Genomic DNA, 15584 nt, shown 5'->3' with positions numbered 1-15584 from the left:
AAACTACGAACGTTACCGAGCGGTTGACATCACACGTGACGGCCAGGCGCACGCGTGGGACGCGTGCCGAAACAACAACGAAGCATAAATGCCCTGTCAGTGGGGCGACACGTGTGGCCAGGAGTGCAAGTTAGCGCTGGGAAGCTCGCCGTCCCCAGCACGGTCGGGAGTTATTCGACGGTTCCCTGGGGAGGGGGGGGGGGGGGGGCGGGGGGCAAGACGCACCGCTTGACTCTAGCCGGCTGGCGGCTACCAGCTAAAAGGCAAACAGAAACGGCGAGGGCACAGATCTGACGCACAGCAATAATCATGAGTACATATATCACAATGACGGACAAAAGGGTCCGCCAGATCACCTGTGTGTCGCGCGCGCGCAGCATGTATCATAAATACTGTGAGTCTCGTGTGGAGAGTGCGGCTACTGGCTGCCGGGCCTCGGCTCAGATATAGGCCTGGCGGCTGTGGGCGTTGACGCCGGTCGGGGACCGGTCGGCGGCCGGCGGCGGCGCGGCGGCGGCGGTGGCGGCGGCGGCGGAGGATGGCTCGGCGCGACCACTGAGCCGCCAGCGCAGACTAGAGGCGGTGGCCTGCAGCCGGCCCAGTGCTCGGTTGAAGGGGCGCGGCTCGGTGGCCTCCAGACGGGCACCCGGCCGCAGCGAGAGCGACCGGCTCAGCCCGCCGTAACCCACTGCCGGCACCGTACACAGCGGCGACGTCACGCAACTGACCGGGGACGTCCGACAACGCGGCCGGCCGTCATCAGGTAACGCATTGAGTCACCGTCGGACAACACGGGGCAACGGACGGAGTTAGCGCCAGACGACGTACCGGGCCAGGGCCAGAAAACGGGATAGGTTCCTTTCTCATCACCCACCGAACGTTTCTCGTCGGGCAGCACTCAGGCTCGTCATGACGGCAAAGAAGGGAGACCTTCCACGGAAGAGAACAAAGCTCTGTCCGGCACAAGACAAAGCGCAGCTAGCCCAGCGACCCAGCTCGAGTGCTGCATTGCCAGTGGGGGAGTCCGGTGGCGGCCAACGGGCCTCACTCACAGACGGCGTCGGGCGGGGCGGGTGCCGTCGGCTCGCGCAGCTCGCAGACCGGCGTCGGGATCTGGTAGGCGGCCTGCGTCTTCTCGGGAACAGCCGGCGGCAGTGACTCAGTGTCCGAGTCCCGGCCGCCACCGTCCAGCTCGATGTCAGTCAGAAACACTGCCGGCGTCACCGAACGTCACACGCCGCACCGCACAGCCTGGCGTCCCGGTCACTTCAGACTGGTCCAGACACCACCCACGGTACTGAACAGCACCACACAGACGGCCACTCTCGACAGCCCGGTGTGACGGGTCCAGGCACTACAGACGGTACTGTACAGGACCACAGAGGGCCACCCTCGACAGCCCGGTGTGACGGGTCCAGACGCCACCCACGGTACTGAACAGCACCACACAGACGGCCACCCTCGACAGCCCGGTGTGACGGGTCCAGACGCAACCCACGGTACTGTACAGGACCACAGACGGCCACCCTCGACAGCCCGGTGGGGCGGGTCCAGGCACCACAGACGGTACTGTGCAGGACCACAGAGGGTCACCCTCGACAGCCCGGTGTGGCGGGTCCAGGCACCACAGACGGTACTGCACAGGACCACAGACGGTCACCCTCGACAGCCCGGTGCACTGCTGTTCGCTACACACGGCATCCCACGGCCATGTTCTGGCACGCTGGTGATCGGATGGCTAGGGCGATGCAGATGTTAGTTTGGGGTTATCGGGAGGTAACGCGACGGGGAGTAACGTTGCCACAGGCAACGCTAAGAAAGGTAATCATGAGGCAGGGTAGCAAATCAGACAGGTTCTAAAGCAGAGGACCTCATCACCGACACTGATCAGGCCGCGCCTGTGGGCCCCTGGGTGCGCCCTCCCCACAGGGCGGCTGCGGCGCAGCGGGCGTGGCCGGGTACTGACGGTGGCTGGGGCCGACCAGCTGCGGCTGGCTGACGCTGAGGCGGCTGAGCAGCAGGCCCGAACCGCCTCTCTTGCGCGGCGGCGCCACCGGGCCGCGCTCCACAGAGTCAGCCGAGCGCGCGCCGTCCGCGCGCGCCTCCTCCTGCGCGGCGCCCGACGGCGCGGCCGCGCCCCCTGCGGCCGACGGACACCGGGTCAGCGTCAGCGCGGATGGTCGGTGGGCTTGCGCAGCGGCTACCGGGTCAGAGGGATCAGTGACGCCGACAGACCCTCTATTATTGCAGCTTACAATGCCCATGATTCTCTTTGCCACAGTGCAAATCACTGCAGTCCGCCCCTGCTGCAGCCCATGCCACCTTTCCCTGTTGTCACGGTCTGCAATATTGCAGTCATCACCGAGGAGAAAGAATTGCTGGTGACAGCCACGCATACAAACACTAGATACTGGCTCCGGTGATGGTACCAGCATGGTCGCCATTGGAAAGGCTGGTCCAGGACGGAGGAGGGCGCAGCAGTAACAGCAGCACTGCCGCCAGCCCACTCACCCGTGTCGGGCCGGTAGATGGTGGCGTAGTTGGGGCTGGTCGCCTTGTCCGGCAGGTACGGCTTGAACGCGGAGTTCTCAGACACGTTGAGGCTGGTGGAGCGGCCAGGCGGGCTCGGCGTCGGGCTGTAGAACACCGAGTTGGCCATCGCTTTCGGCACGCCGGCGGCGGTGGCGGCGGTGACGGACTCGGAGCGGCCGGCCCCGTCCGACCAGAAGAGCGAGTTCCCGATGGACCGCGGCGAGCCCGATCCCTCGCCTCCGTCGCCCTGCACGATGTAGCTGGAAGCGGGCACGACGGTGGGGCGGGGGCGCGGCCCGAGAACGGCAGCGGCTGCCAGCAGCGCGCCGGCCGGCGGCAGCGAGTTGCAGGCGGCCACCGCTCGGCGCCGCCCCAGACCGTCTCGTAGTGGGCCGTCCGGCCGCCCGGCTCGCCGCCCTCTACCGCCTGACGGAAGCTGTTGCGACGCTCGCGGACTCGCCAGCCCCGCGCCGCCGCCGCCCGCTGGCCGCCGGCAGCCGACTCATCCCCCGGCCGGGCTCGGCCCTCGTCCATGGGTCTGCCTCGAACCTCGTCCACGGGCCGGCCTCGACCCTCGTCCACGGGCCGGCCTCGACCCTCGTCTACGGGCCGGCCTCGAACCTCGCCCAATGGCCGGGCTCGGGCCTCGTCCACGGGCCGGGCTCGACCCTCGTCCAATGGCCGGCCTCGGGCCTCGTCCACAGGCCGGGCTCGACCCTCGTCCACGGGCCGGGATCGGCCCTCGTCCACGGGTCGGGATCGGCCCTCGTCCACGGGCCGGGCTCGGGCCTCGTCCACGGGCCGGACTCGGGCCTCGTCCACGGGTCGGACTCGGACCTCGTCCACGGGTCGACCTCGGCCCTCGTTCGCCGGTTTGGCGCGCCCCTCGTCCACTGGCCTTGCGCGGCCGTCGTCCGAGGGTCGGAGCCGAGCCTCGTCCGCTGACCTGACGCGGCCCTCGTCGACCGAGGTCGCCCTCGCCGTGTCGCCGCTGGCGTCGCAGATGCCGCTGCGCTTGGTTGCGCAGCAGGTCGGTCTCGATGCGGCGCAGGTTGAAGCGCGCCTCGGGCGTGCAGTTGGGGGTAGTTGGCGGTCGGATCGGCCTCGCGCGCCGGCGGAGCGGGCCGCTCCGACCGCCGCTGCAGGCCGCGCCCCGACCCGGCCAATGAGGAACGTTGGCGTACTGCGGCTCACCGCCGCCACCAATAGACGCCACTGAGGTGACCAGAGCGGGACTGAGCAGCGGCGGCCCGGCCCAAGAGCGGCCGGCCGGCTCCTCGAGGCGCGCCAGGTAGCTGGGCGCCGCCGCCGGCGGGCGCCGCGGGGCTTAGCTGCTCCTCCGTCAGCGTGTCGTTGAGGCCGAGCTCGCGGCTGCGCTGCACCAGCTCCTCCTCGTACTGGCGCAGCAGGGCGATGTTGACGTGGCGCGGCGGAGAGCCACCGGAGCCGCCGCTGCCCGCCGGCGACAGCGCCAGCCTCGACAGCGGAGTCGACACGTTCACGTACAGCGGCCGGACGGCGGCGGCCGACCGGCTGGCGGGCGTCGGCGCCGTCTGCCGGGCGGCGCTGACCGGCGGCGCGGCGCCCCGGCCGGCGGCGGGTTGTCGGTCCGCCCGCCGGCGGGCCCTGCGGCGCTGCCGGCGCCAGCTCGACGGTGACCGGTCGGTCGGGGCCAGCGTGGTTCGGCACAGACCACGGCTGCAAATGCAGGCTCGGCGCGTTCTCCAGCGCCAGGTAGGCGGGCCCCTGGCGCGGCTGCACGCGCAGCGGCCGCGCCGTTACCTTCAGCGACTTGCTGCGCTTGATCGGCAGGATCGGCCGCCGCTCAGGCAGCGGCGCTGGCCGGTCGGCGGCCCGCGGCGGCGGCGGCGGCGACGGCGCGCAGGCCGCCGCCGGCACCGGCCGCACGTCGCCGGTCGCCGCCGGCCGGGCCGGCTCCTGCGGCCGACCGCGCGGCACGTGCAGCTGCAGCGGCGCGACGCAGATACTGCCGGTGCGCGGCCGGCCGGCCGGCGGCCGCGGCCGGATTAGCGCGCTGCTCTTGCTGCGTGCCAGCCGGGCGGTCGGCGGCGCCGGCTCGGCAGGACTCTCGAACACCTGACGCAGCCGGCCGACGCTGGAGCGCCGGCCTGCCTCGGCCCGGTCCAGCGAGCCGGGCGTACTGCTGCTGTCCGTCGTCCATGGCGGGCCCGTCGGCCCGCCGGCCGGTGGCCGGTCCCAGACTGCCGCCGAGCGCGGCCGACGGCGGCGCAAGGCCCGGTTCACGCCGGCCACGTCCTGCACCGCCGCCGCCGCCGCCGCCGCCGGCTGCTCCGATGCCGCTCGGGCTGCGGCGCCCGCCGCTTCAGGGGCAGCGGCGGCGGCCCGGGCGCGGGTACGAGGGGCGTTTCTTGCGCGCGGCGGCTTGATCTGAGGCGGGGGCGACGGCGCCGGACGCTTCTGTGCGGGCGGCGATGGGTCTGCAACACGCCACAGCGCCGCATCTGTCAGCAGCTGCCCACCGGAAACCTAGCCCGTTAATCGCTCCCAAGTCCCGCAGCTCGTCGCCACAACAGGCTCACATCAAAAGAACACCAGACCAGAACGCTGCACAGGTCCGTTCCCGTCATTCCCAACCCACCCGGGGTAGCCCGTGGCGCGTCGTGCGGGGTTGCACGACAACCGACAGCGTTCCCGGCGCTCCCCCGCCTCGCTGCCGGCGGGCAACACCGGCCGACGCCGCTGCCACTGACCCTCCGCCAGGCAGATCTCCTCGTAGTCGCCGTCGTTGGCGGCCGGTCGCGTCGTCCGGTCCCCGCTCAGCGGCTTGCCGGCGATGTCCACGTTGGCGTACGGATGCGACTCGATCATGCGCAGCTGGTCTTGGAACAGCTGACGCACGGCGCGGTGCACCAGCATGTACTGGTCCTTGGTCTGCACCATGGCTATCCGCTGGCGCCGCATCTCGGCCACCAGGTCGAACAGGTTGAAGGCCGGCGTCAGCTTCTGCAGCGGCAGAAGCGGGACGGTGCCGTCAGGCGAAGCGCACTCTGCATACGTGAGAGGGCTGGCGGCCGGTCCATCGAGGCACGCTCGGTCACTGCACGCTTAGACTATTGCATAACACCGACGCGTGCTGTGACAGCTCACCACGTTCTGGGTTTCATGGGTGCACCTACAGCACGGCAAGACAGTCGTGGCTCAGACACCGACATGCCGCACCTGGCTCGCCAAGTCTGGAGCCATCCAATCAGGCACGCGTACAGGCTCGTTCACTCCCCACATATCCACGCAGTTGACAGCAGTCCGTCTACAGAGCGTGACCAAGACGACCCAAAGAAGGCTCAGACGCCATACGGCGACCAGGACGATGCTCGCACGGAGCCACAGCGCACGCAAGCGTGGGTGTCGCGCCTGGCCGCGGGGCGCCCATCCGCCTCGCGCCCGTCCCGCTGACGGCCGAGGGAGGCCGGCCCGGGCCGCCACGTACGCCGGCTTTCAGCAGTCCCCAGACGTAGTCGATGGCGCAGACGGTGCCGGTGCGACCGCAGCCGGCCGAGCAGTGCACCAGCACGGGCAGCGTCTCCGAGGCCTGCGTGTCGCGCAGCATGCGGATCATGCGCAGCAGCGGCACCACCGAGCTGGGCACGCCGTGGTCCGGCCAGGCCGAGTAGTGGAACTGGCAGACGGCGCGCTCCTCTGGCGGACAGGCGAAGACCGACGGTCAGGCGGTAAGACCGCGCGCAGCGGCCGTTGCGCCGGCAGGGCGCCCGTCGCCCCAGCCAGTCAAGAGCCGTCGCCGCTAACGGGTCTGGGACCTAGTCATGAACCCACGCATCACCGACCGTCTGACAGTCAATACAGTCCACCCAGCAATGGTGCAGGATTCCAAACACTCATCGAGGCAATAGCTAAGGCCTTCCAGCAGTCATTCGAACCACAGTCCAGGGACCCACAAACTAAGCAGATAGGCCGACGGATCTACAGGTCGTCAAAACGACGGGACTAGCGGAGGTGGGGCAGTGAGAGTGATAGAGATAGTCTAGGGACCCACAAACTAAGCAGATAGGCAAACGGATCTACAGGTCGTCACACAGACAGTACAAACGGAGGTGGGGCAGTGAGAGTGATGGAGATAGTCTAGGGACCCACAAACTAAGCAGATAGGCAGACGGATCTACAGGTCGTCAAAACGACAGGACTAGCGGAGGTGGGGCAGTGAGAGTGATGGGGGTAGAGACATTGTGGTGGAGAGAGCCAGACAGCGCGGCAGACAATCGCGCCGCCGGCAGAGTGCCGTGACGGTCGGACTGCCGGCGGGACGCCGTCACGGTCGAAGCGCCGGCCGGACGCCGTGACGGTCGGAGTGCCGTGACGGTCGGACCGCCAGCCTCGTCCCGTGACGGTCGAGCCGCCGGCCGGACGCCGTGACGGTCGAAGCGCCGGCCGGACGCCGTGACGGTCGGAGTGCCGTGACGGTCGGACCGCCAGCCTCGTCCCGTGACGGTCGAGCCGCCGGCCGGACGCCGTGACAGTCGGACCGCCGGCCGCGTGCCGTGGCCGCCGGTCACCTGTGGTTCCGCTGGTGCCGGTGTAGCGGACCATCAGCTTGCGGACGGTGAAGTCGGGGCAGACGTGACGGCTCTGGCTCAGCGTCACCGTCACGTCTCCGAACGCCTGCCGCTCGCCCTCACACTCCGGCACGTAGTTCTCGCACTTGTGCTGCGGCCGGACCGGTAGCGGTCAGCGCGTGCGGGGCGGGGCGGGGCGGGGCGGGGCCATACCATTGGCGGCCAGGTCGTCACGCGGCCCGGACAGGGGAGATGGACTGATACTACATCCGGAGGTTCTACCAACTATTGCGACAAAGCAGGCTACTCGATATACCAGCTAGAAATGCTAATGCTAATGCTAAACGGACAGTCTACAGCAAGCCTTACGATACGACATACGTCCTATCTACAGTCAATGAACACTTGGATAAGACGAACCCATGGCCGTAGGTAGACATAACATGTCCATCTACCCCAACAGATTCGACACATTATGTCGAATCTGTTACACTATAACATCAACGACCGACCGCCCCGGAACCAAACATGCACAGAGCCCCATACAAATGTCGAAGGAAGACTGCATAAGACGGGTGCCGGAAACACGCTGTGACAGTGGGTTCAAACGGCGAGCAATCTACGTGAATGACGCGTCAAGTGTACGCATCAAAATGCTCAGATAAAAAACACCGTCCGACGTGTTAACCAGGCCACAGGCATTTCAACTCGTGCACTGGTCTCACTCTTTATGATCAGGTCTCAGTAGCAGCTGCAGCGAATGAGATGGAAAATGATGAGGCATCAACCGGCGCTACTCCGAGCAAGCACTCGCAGCGATGCCACCGGCAAAATCGTCCAACACTGCCGCTGCCAGCTCCGCAATAGGCGATGTTGACTTCAGGGCGGCTATGTAACTAGACAGCTCGCATGACCACCGAAACAGACTTCGCTAACATATCAAGTACGCGTACGCTGTCACAGTGACCTACACCTTCCAGAAGAGGCACGATCGTCGCCACCGGCGCCTGTGTGGCGCGGTGTCACGTAGTCTCACCTTGCCAGACTCGGTCTGGTTGCAGGCCATCACGATCACCTGCACCTCGCACTCGACAGCCATCCTCCAAAAATCGGCCACCGTGTGCGGCAGCGGGCCCTGCCGGCACCACGCCGCCGCCGGTCAGCGGCGCGTGTCGCTCCGCTCGACGCTGCTAGCCGTCAGCGGCGCCCAGCGCGTCAGCGGCGCCCAGCGCGTCAGCCGCTGGGGCCAGCCGTCAGCGGCGCCCAGCCCGTCAGCCGCTGGGGCCAGCCGCCAGCAGCGCACAGCCCATCAGTCGCTGGGCCGGCCGTTAGTGGTGTTCGGCGCGTAAGACCGACGACACGACAAAGGGTCACCAATGGGCCCTAATAAAACGGCCTCGTCCAGACGCCCCACAAAGCGGAGTTGCATCGTGGAACCCGTTTTTTAAAAGGCAGGTCATTCACTAACGGCAGTGCTTTGCTTTTGCTATTGTTGTTTATTGGTGCTTTAGAGCAGACCAACCATGAGTCATGAGAGAAAAAAGTTCCAACCACATTATTCACGACAGAATAACATGAAACTATCGTCTGTTATGTTCATTTAAGTTGTTCGCACCAGCCTATTGCAACAACACGGCACAACATTGCAAAGATAGCCAATCACTGCACGCTGGCTGCGAAGCGGGCCGAGTGCAGCTGACGTTCCGCCGAGGACAGCGCCAGAGAGAGGGAGGAGAGCTACGGCGGCCGTACCTGTGACGCGATGTAGGCCGGCGAGCCGGAGGCGCCGCGGATGTAGTTGGCGTTGATGTAGTCGGACCCGGCCACGCCCGGGAACTCGCTGAGCACCACCCGCGTGACATCGACTGTTGGGCATAGCGCCCGCCGTCAATATCTGACAAACACGCCTTCAGGCAGAGCACAGCATCCGCCGTCAACATCTTACAAACACGCCGTCAGGCAAAGCACAGCATCCGCCGTCAACGTCTGACAAACACACCGCCAGGCAGAGCACAGCACCCGCCGTCAACGTCTGACAAACACACCGCCAGGCAGAGTACAGCACCCGCCGTCAACGTCTGACAAACACGCTGTCGGGCAAAATACAGCACCCGCCGTCAACACCTGACAAACACACCGCCAGGTAGAGCACAGTACCCGCCGTCAACGTCTGACAAACGGTCCGTCAGGCAGCGCTCGTGAGACATCGGCTGTCGAGCATCACACCCGCCTTCAACGTCTGACAAACACCGCCAGGCAGCATTCGTGAAACATCGACTGCAGAGCACGGCACCCACCATCAAAGCCTGACAAACACCACCAGGCAGCACTTGTGAGACATCGACTGTCAATTACGGCACCCACCGTCAACGTCTGACAAACACCGCTAATGAGACATCGACTGTCGACCGCGGCACCCGCCGCCATTTCAAGGACGTGTCCTGACAAACTTCTGGTTGTCACACATCTTACAATTCGACCGTGTACGCGACAACATCAATTCCACAGCGCAGCGAGACCGGCAGTAAGCTGCCCAATTGTATCTCTAAACTGTGGCAAAGCAAGCCGCTGGCATTATGTCGGTGAGTGCCTCAGGTCCTCACAAGGCAGGATGTCCTTGTAGCGATTTTTCCGCCTGTTGACGGGCTTCTCTCCCTCTGCGCAGGCATAGTATTCTTGGGTCTTCAAAGCATCACTGATATTCTTCAGCTCCTAAAGGAACAATGCGTGTGCAGTCACAAACAGACAAATAAGCGCATACACCTGAGATTAATACCATAAGACGGTGAACTTCCGTCCCTGGGCGTTGCAGAGATCGCCGCGTAAGGGCCCCAGGGCGCTTATTTCGCACTGGTATACACGGATGCCCCAAACCGGTCCCGGACCGCGACTTAACGGCCCAATTGCCCAGAGCTCACGAAACGAAGGAATGCACCAAGCACGCCACGTGCCTGGCCGCTACCTCAAAATGGTTTCAGCAGACATAACCACGATCGGCTGAGAATGAAACACAGGGGTGTCCATGAGGTTCGAAACAAGAGTCGAGGGCGACTGTAAGCTAGCTACTGACACAGCCGACACCAGTGACTGTCAGTAGCTAGCAGCAGTAGCAGTACATCGCTGATCTGGGCTAAGCTGTCCAGTTATGTTTTGCTTGCTGTCTGTTCTGATGGCGCATACGGTATGGCACAGCGCACCTCTTCGGCTCCAGGACACAGAAAAACAGGTGACCAGAAAGGCCGGGCAATATGATGCATTATTCCACTTGTTGACATGGAGATAATATCAAAGTATGAGGGGATGGACACTTCCAAGAGCCTGTACAAATGTGTCCTCAATGCAATGAATACAGACTTTAGCGAGCTTAGCAGCACAGGTTGTACCACAAAGCGTTCGCGCGCCACCTTACAAACAACATCGCTGAAAAATTTGTCTGCGTTTAGGTCTCCACAGCCTTGGCAAATATCGGTAACAGTGAGCTGGACTGTCCAGGTGCGTTACCACGACTGCACGCCTCTCTCGTTCGGCCCCCATTGGGTTACAATTGTGGTCGGTTCCCATCCACGGCCGGTGCGTGGCGTCGTTACTGGTAGGACAGTGTTCAGTTCGTTTCCTGTCCTGCGAATGATGCAACCGCCCGCGCCAATCCGTCAGTTTCGCGCCTACACTTCATCTACCAGCTGGAGACCATGGTCTGACACCAATCGTCAAAGATGAGTCTGCCGCGCCCGTGCTTTGTGCGGCCGTGGCTGCACATGTCGACTCCCACTTTCGCCGATGCGACTGCCCGCCCTCCTCTTCGCCGCACGACCTTAGTCTTGCACCGATGCAAGTCCGGATTATCGAGAGCAGGCCTCGGTTTCGACCCGTGTTCTTCACATTCGCAGTTGTTTTGCTATCATCATTAAGACAACATTACAGCATTGCCCACAAAGAATTGTGGTAGCACCATTACAGTTGCTGACATGTAGACCCATCAACAGCATGCATTTGCCAAGCCGGGTCAGGTCTCTGAAGATACAAATGTTCAGTCACTAGCTCAACACTATTTGAAACTAATTCTACTTTTGACATATTTCAAAAATGAAAACAGAATGTGAGGGATAAAATAGCGGAGAGAAACTGTGAGGGGGTGAAGAACCACCCATACATGATACTTTTCAGTACATCTGAAAGGGCTTATCTTTGCAACTGAACAGTTCAAATCATTGGTAAATCATCAAAACTTTGCTTCCATGGAGACATATAAGAATTATTTTCCTGCTGCAGTGATACTGCATCCATGTTTCCTATGAGCAATGCAGCAGGATAAGCAAGTCTTACTTGAACACAGATAAATATTTCCCTGAGTAGTTCAGCCCAGCCTGATAGTAACATTTACAATTTGCAACCACACACTTAGTGTAGCTTTCAGAGATCTGCTCAATGGATCCAATTATTTTAAAGGCTTTGCGGTAAAAAGGTATTTACAAACTAGTTGTTCAATTATATATGAATATGCTGCAAAAGGTGCGCAATGCACAAAGATATCCCTTCATCATCTGATTCATATGAAAATATAGTTTGCTGACAGAAGAAAAGCTACATATTGCAGGCCCAAACTATGTCCAGATCTTGATGACCCAGTGTCCCAGCAATGTGAGATGATCCCATTTTGAGCGACGAGAGAACCGCACAAAAATATCCCTTCATCACTTGATTAATATAAAAAGTGTACTTTGCTGACAGTAGAAAAGCTACATAATGCAGATCCAGACTCTGTCCAGATCCTCATGACCCAGCATCCAGCAATGTGAGATGAACCCATTTTGAGCCATGGGAGATCTCACAACTGTCCTGGCAGATGTATGGGTGCATGAGTGCAGCTGACAAGCCTTCATTGAGTGAAAAAGACAGATTGGACTGCTTGACATTGCTTTTCAGGATTTGATGCATGACAGTGACTAACCAAGCATACCGACCTGAAAACTACTGAAATGAGCATGTGTGCATAGCACCCACAATTCATAAGGGACCCCAGAACTGGTCAACCCACAGGTGCATCAGCAATCAATCAAATGGCCAACATCACTTTTTCTCAAACCCATCTTCAACACACGTGATGACCTAGAGAGAACACTGGGCTATGCAAATCACATAGGCTTGAATGCCAATGCATGGTCATCAATATCAGCCCAACATTATCATCTTACTGTTCATAAGGCATTCTCATAGCTACCAGAACTGGTAGAACTCACAAGCCTGGGTGACTAGATTTCTGCACCAACCCACACCTATAGCCAGGGAATTTTTAAGCCACATGACATTTTGGAACTAGTGCACAAGCAATGCATCAACACACCAATTTTCTAAAGCTCCTTTTATCATTTTTATTAGTTTTTGAAGACAATCCCTGCCATCCCATATTTAACTCTTATCACATTTTGCATCTGGTCTTGAACTGTTTCTTGCAATATTTCATGATAAAGCATACATTAACAGGGCAGCTAAAATGTTGTGCAAATTGAGAGCAATAGCACCTGTCTTAATGAGTCAACAACAGGTTTGAATACCATGGGCTGAGAGGAATGGCAGTATCAGGTTATCCCTCAATGTAGCTGTAGCACATAATATAAGGAAAGGTGGCACTGCATAGCAATGGTACTTAAAATGGATATATGGCTGAGACTGAACTGGGAGCATTCCAGCAAACCAGGGCAAACAACCTGGGAACCAATGTACCTGAACCCAGGTTGATTTTACATTGAGACTAACATATCCAGCTCCAAAAATGACTAGCTGCATCATGCACATCCAATGCTTCAATGTTTCATTATGTGAACATAATCTGAGCACTAACATATCAGCAGTACTGTACAGTTAGATTTAGGTCTACTGAAAGAAACAAGAGACAGCCATGCATTGCACCAACCACAATAATATTGTTTAACTATATGGCAAATGCAATTAGAACTAGGCCACAGATGAAGCTGATACACAGCAGGGTCAAACTTGTTTTTGAAGCTCATTCCTCACACTGATCACCACACAATCCCAAAGGCATGAAAATGAGAAGGGCCACATTCCCTGTCACCCTGGTTCCTAGCTCCATCTCTGATGTTGGATGTTATATCATCTGCCTATATCTGGCCAAAATGTACCTACTAAGGCAATGACACAGTACAATATGCATCACCATTACACAAACCTGGGAAGCACAAAAACTAGCAAGCATCAAATTAAGATGGATAGCAAATATAGTATGATTGGTGTCACATCACATATGAATATGACAGCTTTTCAGGGAGCAAACCCAGTTTTAAGATCACATTATTGTGAGGAAAACATTGCTTAGAAGAAATGGCTTGCTGCTTTACTTTTTCAAATTTTCTCAGCCATTTTCCACATTGATAGGCACCTTGGGCAAACATGTGCTACCTAATGATGCAAGACAGCCAGTGGTTTACTCCAATGTTTTGCGGGCCTTCCAGAAGGGATGTGGCCCACCCAAGAACAAAATCACCAAGACAATGCTGTGTTTATCACAGAATAATAGAGAAGAAAATCACATTTACATACAAAGCTGAAACACCTAGCATAAAGTTTTTAAGGCAAATCTGACAAACTTCATAAGGGTAAACCCAATAGATTACATCACAGTGGTAACACCGGGACATGTATAACAAACAAGACCTCACCTGAAATTCACTTTCATAAAGATCTTCATTCTCTTTTAAGCGCATTTCCAGATCTTCAACATGATTAATAAAGTTTTGCAATATCGTCTTCAGAGGAACCTTTTCATCCTTCATTTCCAACCATCTACAACAATAATAGCTAACGGACACCCCATGTACTGATGATAACCCTGATGTTATTATCAATCAAGAAAAAAGGTCGGACGGAAATTGACGAAACCCAACCTCACACACCAAATCACCCCAGGTGGAAAAAAACCTGGGGCGCAAGGAACGGGCGCGGGGTGCGGAGGACAACTGGATGCAAGGTGAGTTTATTAAGGTGTGAAAGATACCCTTGTCGAAGGGCTTAGAAATGAATGCCTGTGATTGGTTTCCAGTGAAGCAGCTTATGACGTCACAAATAAGTCTCTACGGACATCTCTCGCGCTTGATTCGTTTGAGTGCAAAGCAAAAACTAGTGTTCATGATTATGACAAAATTGCTAATCATGCATCTCATCAAATTTTGAAACTGGAAAAACGATGAGACCATTAGGTCATCAAAGAAACCTCTCGTCTGTCATAATAAGCCATTTCTCACGATAAAAGCTATCACCCATAAAGCACTTCACTAACCGCATCAGGGCCACGTGCGGCACCCCTCCGAGAGACGCGAACTTTGGCGCTCCTCAAACAGTGCCAAATGGTCTATAAGTTAGGGTAAAATTGTGCCCTTAACGCCTGTCCTGGGTTGTCTCACCCTGGCTTCTCCCAGCAGCCAGTTTTTTATTTTTATTTTTAGAAATTTGATCCGAATCCTTTGAATGGATGGATTTCTGGGATCAGCGCTCACGCTAAGCAGTGCTTGTTGTGTGAGCCCTGAACCCTACCATCCGATCGCGCAATTCCAGGCAACGGCAGAATTTAGTGGCGAGAGCTTAACGTGCCGCAATGCTCGGCACGGTCCGTCCTGCCCTCTGACGTCAACTGACCTTTAGTGCGACCGCTGCCACCGGCCGCAGGCCATACCTGTCAAGGACAAATAGCGGGCGCCTAAAGCGACTCGAACCCACCCCGCCACGGGTGGGTGAATCGGGAGGCAGGCGCTCTAACCAACTGAGCCACCGGGACGGACATATGCACGAGGTTATGCAGTTTCTAATGTATGCACGAGGAGAGGGGTGCACGCCGAGGGTATCGGTAAAGCCGTGATCCGCTGTGTTCTCCTCTTGCATAGAATCTGACTGGAAACAGGAAAGCAGCCGCTGACGCTCGCTTTGTTCGTGGTCCTAATGCTAAGCGCTCGGCCGAGGCGGGTTTAAACCATACACACTACTGCTCTGAGCGCCTTCAAAGCTACGGATGTTGGGGCCCATTTGGTCAACTGTGCGGGGCAAGGGCAGGAAATGCGTCATGTTGCCCCATTAGGATGCGTTAATGTTCTGCCGAATTTCGGTCTTGCCACCTTTGACTTCATAGGCGTCATGTTAGACTTTATACCTTTGACTTTATAAGCCACATACCGCATATTCGGACTCAAATGAAAGGAAACGCGAAAGGAGCCAGTAACGAGGGAGACTGCGTCAGCTGAAGCTCAGTGAGCCGCTCTCGATGCGGAGCACCGAGGCGGAAATAAGAACGGTCGGACTCTCACTCACTCACACGGACTGGCACTCGGGCTTCCAGCTTTCCTGGGCATGCTCAGGCATGCACGAACTGATGTGCAGGCCAACTGCCCGATTGTATTGGAGAGGGGGGAAATAGAGTCTTTTCGGCCAGTAATGGCAATCCCAATTGAGGACTGTGGGATTGAGAAGATGCAGCGGCGTAATCGCGTTTTTCCC

The 15584-nt window shown here is 58.8% G+C and overlaps 2 protein-coding genes across 2 annotated transcripts in view; one reads left to right on the top strand and one right to left on the bottom strand.

Moving 5' to 3' along the window:
* Positions 1–15584, top strand: part of LOC119112686 (multidrug resistance-associated protein 5-like) — a gene marked incomplete in the record, with an annotated part of 224150 nt that overhangs the window by 109972 nt on the left and 98594 nt on the right.
* Positions 6093–14050, bottom strand: LOC119112684 (tyrosine-protein phosphatase non-receptor type 18). Its single transcript, XM_037236937.1, has 7 exons — positions 13760–14050; positions 9686–9794; positions 8835–8947; positions 8119–8217; positions 7808–7833; positions 7083–7233; positions 6093–6210 (listed from the first exon to the last, which is right to left on the bottom strand). Exons 1-6 carry the CDS (start codon positions 13871–13873, stop codon positions 7173–7175), a joined length of 522 nt encoding a protein of 173 aa, XP_037092832.1. The 5' UTR covers positions 13874–14050; the 3' UTR covers positions 6093–6210; positions 7083–7172.

The sequence above is a fragment of the Pollicipes pollicipes genome, unplaced genomic scaffold, assembly GCF_011947565.3.
Source record: "Pollicipes pollicipes isolate AB1234 unplaced genomic scaffold, Ppol_2.1 Scaffold_7261;HRSCAF=8764_pilon_pilon_pilon, whole genome shotgun sequence".
Taxonomy (NCBI): domain Eukaryota; kingdom Metazoa; phylum Arthropoda; class Thecostraca; order Pollicipedomorpha; family Pollicipedidae; genus Pollicipes; species Pollicipes pollicipes.
The sequence above is the reverse complement of the archived record's forward strand: the minus strand, read 5'-3'. Positions and strand labels throughout refer to the sequence as shown.